Below are 6,000 nucleotides of genomic sequence, written 5' to 3' on the forward strand. Positions count from 1 at the left end.
ATATGATGTGCATACAACACATCAGCATTTACATTTGAATGGAAGAGCATGCATGCACAAATCTCACACATACACACAAGTAGTCCAGTACTTGCGAGGACCCTCATTGACAACAACATGCCTTCGTGAACCCAGAGTTTAACATAACTAATTCATCTCAACCCAAGTCCTGACCCTACAGCAACCCAGGCTGGATGTCCCCACCAAGAAGATCACAAACTCTATGTGTTCCTTGCTAAGAGAAGAACAGGAGCACACAGATTCATACACAACACATAAAGCACACACACACACACACACACACACACACACACACACACACACACACACACACACACACACACACACACACACACACACACACACACACACACACACACACACACACACACACACACACACACACACACACACACACACACACACACACACACACACACACACACACACACACACACACACACACACACACACACACACACACACACACACACACGCAGTGATTTCCCCCGTCGTGTGATCTGGTTCATGTCTTCCTGGAGAGGAACCAGAGATAATAGAGAAATAGAGCAAATCGATTGTCGCTGCTCCAGTTTCCTCCCAAACCAGCGTCACACACCTGTCAGAGCAGAGGCTGTTTTCCATAAAAACTACGGTGCACGAGAACACATTTAAAATTGAAATGAGGCACCCGTTCAAAAGCCAAAGTATGTCCTGTAAAAATATCTTTATATCAAGGTTATTGAAGTCATTTTCAACCTTGGTAGCTAGTCGCCCTGTTGACTGTAACTCGGTCGACCACTGGTCTAAACTCTATTTCAGATTTATTTCCATGCTGGGGGCGCCCTTAGCTCAGTTGGTAGGACGTACCCCCCCCCCCCCCCAGGCCGGGCCCAGCAGCAGACCCGGGTTCGATTCCCGCCCGCGGTCGTTCTCTGCATGTCACTCCCCTCTCTGCCCCATTTCACCTCTGTCTCTAAAACACTATCAATAAAGCATGAAAAATACCAAAAAACTAAATAATAATAATTTATTTCCATGCTGACAAAAATTAAATCCAGAGGGATGACATTGAAAATAATGTGATCCCATAAAAACATGTCAAAACACAAAACAAAAAGCAGAACATTGGAACAAAATCTTAGTTGTACTTGCCGTCAGGAGTTTTCTTGTTGTGTTTTCATTCATTGCTCCTCACCAAAACCCCATTGTTTGTAGACCATACTACTTACTGTAGTTTGGTCTACTTGGCTTTGCGAGACAAGTAGACCACTCACTTACCCAAAAAGCATTTCCTACTTATAAAAAATGTATAAGGCTGTTTTTTTTCTTCAATATTTTAAATTGTCCATTGTTTCAGTGTGTGCCAGCTTACACTTTTCTTCACCTTCTTAGCGGCACATTGCGATGTTTTTTGGAGCATTATTACCATCAACTGTCAGTCAGAGGAACAGTGAGACACCATTGGCAGCACTGTGTATGGAGTAGCTCACTTATGTTATAAGCTAAACAGGGACTCACTTGAAAAAGGCAATGGTCCATGGTCCAAATGCCTCTTTTTTTCCCCAAAAACTTAGGGCAGCATTAAAGGTACAATGTGTAATACCGGACTATTTAGCAGTATCTAGTGGTGAAATTCTAGATTGCAACGCTCCCTCCCTTTCCACGAATGTACAGAAGCTACAGTGGTCTTCAAGGACAACAAGCTTGTTACTAAAGATGGCATCATTGTTTCATTGGACGTGGCTGGATTAAAAATGACGCTGCCACCTCATTTTTCAGTTTCTGATTCTTTCAAGATACATGATTGTATATGTTCAGTTGGCACCATGCGTACATAACATTAAAAAAGCATCTACAATAATAGGAATGCCAAAGGAGAACTGTGAAGAAAGGTTTAGCATACAGTTCACAGGCATGCTAAAAAAGCTTACATGTAGCGGGGTACATTGTTCAGATAGAGGCCATAAAGAGTGGGGAATGATGAGGCTTATCTGTATAATCCATTTAAACCCCTCAGCCTCCTCTACATCAGAACAAATACGTCAGTTTACAGCTACAGAATAGAGTGACATGTAAGAGAAGTATTCTTTACTCACACCTACTCAAACTTGTCTGATAAATTAGTGCTGGGGGAGTGGATGTAATCTCCAGTGGATTGGGATGAAGACATGCATGGGAAACTGTCAGGGAGATAGGAGGAGAAATAGGGAAGAAGTAAGCGAAGGAGGAAAGGAAAGGATGATAATGGATAGGTTGTTGTTGGGGTGTTGCCCCATCTTGTGGATAAAGTCCATTATTGCATAGCTTTACCTTTATGGTCCCAGTGGGGACATTTGGCTTGGGCACAGTGCATTGCATTAGGCCTTCATAAAAACATTCTTCACAGAGAAGTACAACCAAGAACAACACTAAACAAACAGTCAAACAAACTCTTTAACAATGACAACATGGTGCTCATAATCTGTAAGTGCTAAAGTGCTAACCTTTTCATTGCACATTGTTCATTAACTTAATGAAGGCCGGTGTGGTGCCAAAAAGTGATCAGCTGCCAGAAAGTGATTTCAGCCCACAGGAGCGCGCACAGCCTGTTCAAGCTACTGTATGTCGCCTCGTTAATATGTCTGCTTTTATCTGGATCAACTATATAGTAGGCTTTCTATTGAAATACAAATATATAATCCTCATGTAGTTATGAGTAATGTATGAGATGGATTAGAGGCCGCCCAGTCTCCTTTACCAGCTGAAATACCTTTAAAAGGGTAAATACAACACATGTGAGTCGTTTTGCTCCTGACAGAAATTGATCTGAAGCCCTATCCTGTTGCTGAATATTTTTTTTCTGCCTTAAAAGGAATTGATAACATTCATGAGTATTTAATTAAACGGATTAGAGAAGATCTAGTCTGCTGAAATACCTTTTAAATGGTAAATATAACCCATACAAATAGTTTTGCCCTTGCCAGAAATTGATTTGTAGGGAGGGAAATTAAATATTTGAACCATGACAGCAAACATTCCACAAGCCCGGTTTGAGCTTGGAAAGACAGCTTTGAGCTTCAGTGCGCCTGACTCCTGGGACAACTTTACAGCATCAAATTAAAATAAATACCTTCATATCCTTCAACAAATGTAGACATGTTATCTTAAGTTTGCCAAACCCTACCAGTAACAGTTTAAAATAGGCTGTATCGTAGGCTATATTGAAAATATCTTTGTTGTACTTTCAGCAACGTCATTGCCATTGCAGTCATACTACATCACTGTCTAAATGTTTCAAAGGTTAGGGCTCTTTTTAGCAGCTTGTTGTGTATTTGCATTGGACATTGTGTTGTTTTTTTTTTATTTGAATTTGTGTTTGACTCTACATCATTGTAAATGAGTCACCCCTCAATGATCTTTCCAGGATACTGTAAATAAAGGTTGAATAAAACATTTAAATGAAAAACAGTTGTTGTATGTAGATCTGACTTGTGTAAGAGACAAAACAAGTATGTATTTTCGGTACAAAACTTTAATTTTCTGATGCCATGACAGAGAAAAACAAGTTATTACATTGCCAGAATCGAATTGAAAATATTTAATGTTTAAAAAATGCGTTATTACAAAATATTATGAAAAGACGTTTTTACTGAAGTATTAGAATATATATACTGCTTTTCAAACTGCTGATGCTTATTGTGGCTTTAATCTCCAACTGGGGAAGTTCTTACTCAACAAAACAGAGAAAGATGCAATGTTTATTTCAGTTTGAATATGAGAACTATTTGTGAATTATGAAGTAGTTGCTTTCAGTAAGAGTTTTGCATGCTTTTACTCTGCTTGAAAATATGCACTAGCGTAAACACACAGTTTAAGAGAAAATGGGATTACATAGAGACTTTCAATTGGATCCAGTGTGTACAGAGTTACTGTGTGTTACTTATCATTGTCTGGATAATGTACTTGAGACATTCCAAATTGTCAGGCTGCAAACAAAAGAAATACCGGATATTTTTCATCATCCTATAGGAAGTGACTACAGCACTGACCAGCATGTGCTAAATGTCACTGACAGGCCACCGTAGCATTATGATGCCACAGTTGTGCATCATGTAGTCTGAATTAGCATAATTCAATTTGACCTTTGATACATATTTTTGGAATTTAAATTTCACGTTCTTTTTAAGACATCTAGTAAGTATTACTTAATAATCAGTGCAAATAAAACGTTTGTTTATAATAACAATAATAATAAAACAAATTTTTTTCGCTCTCTGACCAGGAGAATCAATATTTCATTGTATAAAACCATTTAAAATATATTTTTTTAAATCCTTTTTTTGTAACAGACTGATCCTTTAATCTGAAGTCACCCTCTTGGGAAGGAGGGACAGTGCAGCACCACTTCAGAACATAATTCAATAGCCAGTGTGACATGTTTTAAAACACAAACAATGTGAAGGGAAATGTGTTTCCTCAGCAGGAAAGGACTTTGAATGAGACACTGATTCAACAGGACGTAGGAACAGTAGTTAGACTTGGTAAATGCTTTGGAAATAGAGAGCCATTTCCTTACTTATGCAAACAGGGCTTCTTCCACTCTTTTAAGTTTTTACTTTTCATATTGAACCAAAATCATCATGAACGGTTTTAGGCACTTAATCTCTGCATCTGACCAATACATTCAAATGTGTAACAGTAGGAGTTAAGTGTTGAGGTGTTAAGAGTAACGATTGTCACAGCGATGCAGACTGAGGCAAAAGAGAACAAAATGGTAAATGGACTCCACTTATATAGCGCTTTTCCCTGGTTTTTCACAGACTCAAAGCGCATTACATTGTTTTGTACACATTCACCCAATCACACACACATTCATACACCGATAGCAGCAGCTACCACGCAGGGTGCAAGCTAACTATCAGGAGCAATTTGGGGTTCAATGTCTTGCCCAAGGACACTTCGACATGTGGCGGGTAGGCGGGGGAATCGAACCTCCGACCCTGCACTCCAGAGGCGACCTCCCTGCCCACTTTCGCCACTGCCGCCCCAAAACCACCTTTCAATGTTACTTTGAGTGTGGTGTGAATGTTTGACTTGGTCGAAGAAGTTCAGTTTTTCTCTTGTAGTTTTATTTTTACAGTTCCAGTCTTTTTCCATCATTATTATATATTTTTTTTTATTGGATCAGTGTTTGTCCAGACTAACTCAGTCACACATCTAAATAATCACCCAATTTCATTATTATCCATAAAAATGTCTGTATACTTTTTCCTTCAGTTGGAAGCTTCTTGTAAGACTCTTATTTACATTTAAAAAGGTGAAAAAGCTTTAAGGTCAAAATCTGACAGAAGAAAAAGGCTCCCTAAGTGGAGCGTTTCTCCACGCCCTGTTTGATCCCCAGCACCAGATGAACAAACCAGTTGATCTGCACCATCCAGCCCTTCTCCCTGCAGATCTCTATCTGCTCCAGCAGGTGGCGCTGGGCCTCCTCCTCACTGCGGCCCACGGTCAGCGCCTCACGGATGTACTCGATGTCCTCCTTACTGGTCAGCTGGGGCATTCCTGTCAATGAGCAAAACACAAGCGTCTCATATTTCCGTGTGAGCATCTGTCAGTATCTCTAGCTATTGTTTAAAGATCTCCTGTTATACTACTTTTCTGGTCTTAATTTCTCATTAATGACTCCTATAGAGCAACCTGACACGAATCACAGCACAAAAAAACCTATGTAGATTTTCAGGAAACTCTTCCTCTCATCTGGGTGCATTCAGTATTCTCTGTCAACACTGGGCTTCGTCCTTCTCCGTCCCCTCGCCCCCCTCCTGCCAACCCCACTCCGTTGTGATTGGTTACCTTCCGGAAGACTTTCAGCGGCGCGCGGGCAGATTTGAGCAGGCAGGTTTCAGCATTACCATACATGGAAAAATCCGGATTGATCTACGTAGATAAATCCCGGAAATTTGAACAAGTGAATCGCGACCGGCGTTCCTAGTGTTTTGGTTTCTGCACAGCCACCCC

At 40.3% G+C, this 6,000-nt stretch overlaps 1 protein-coding gene across 1 annotated transcript in view; it reads right to left on the reverse strand.

Annotated features, from left to right (window-relative positions):
- Positions 1 to 3,496: 3,496 nt before the first annotated feature.
- The window catches only part of pik3cg (phosphatidylinositol-4,5-bisphosphate 3-kinase, catalytic subunit gamma), a 20,300-nt gene continuing 17,796 nt past the window's right edge, over positions 3,497 to 6,000 (reverse strand). The window contains exon 24 of the mRNA XM_080051046.1: positions 3,497 to 5,544. Coding sequence (XP_079907172.1) covers positions 5,345 to 5,544 — 200 coding nt within the window. The 3' untranslated portion in view covers positions 3,497 to 5,344. The remainder of the gene's footprint in view (positions 5,545 to 6,000) is intronic.

The sequence above is a fragment of the Ammodytes marinus genome, assembly GCF_949987685.1.
Source record: "Ammodytes marinus genome assembly, chromosome: 22".
Classification (NCBI taxonomy): Eukaryota; Metazoa; Chordata; class Actinopteri; order Uranoscopiformes; family Ammodytidae; genus Ammodytes; species Ammodytes marinus.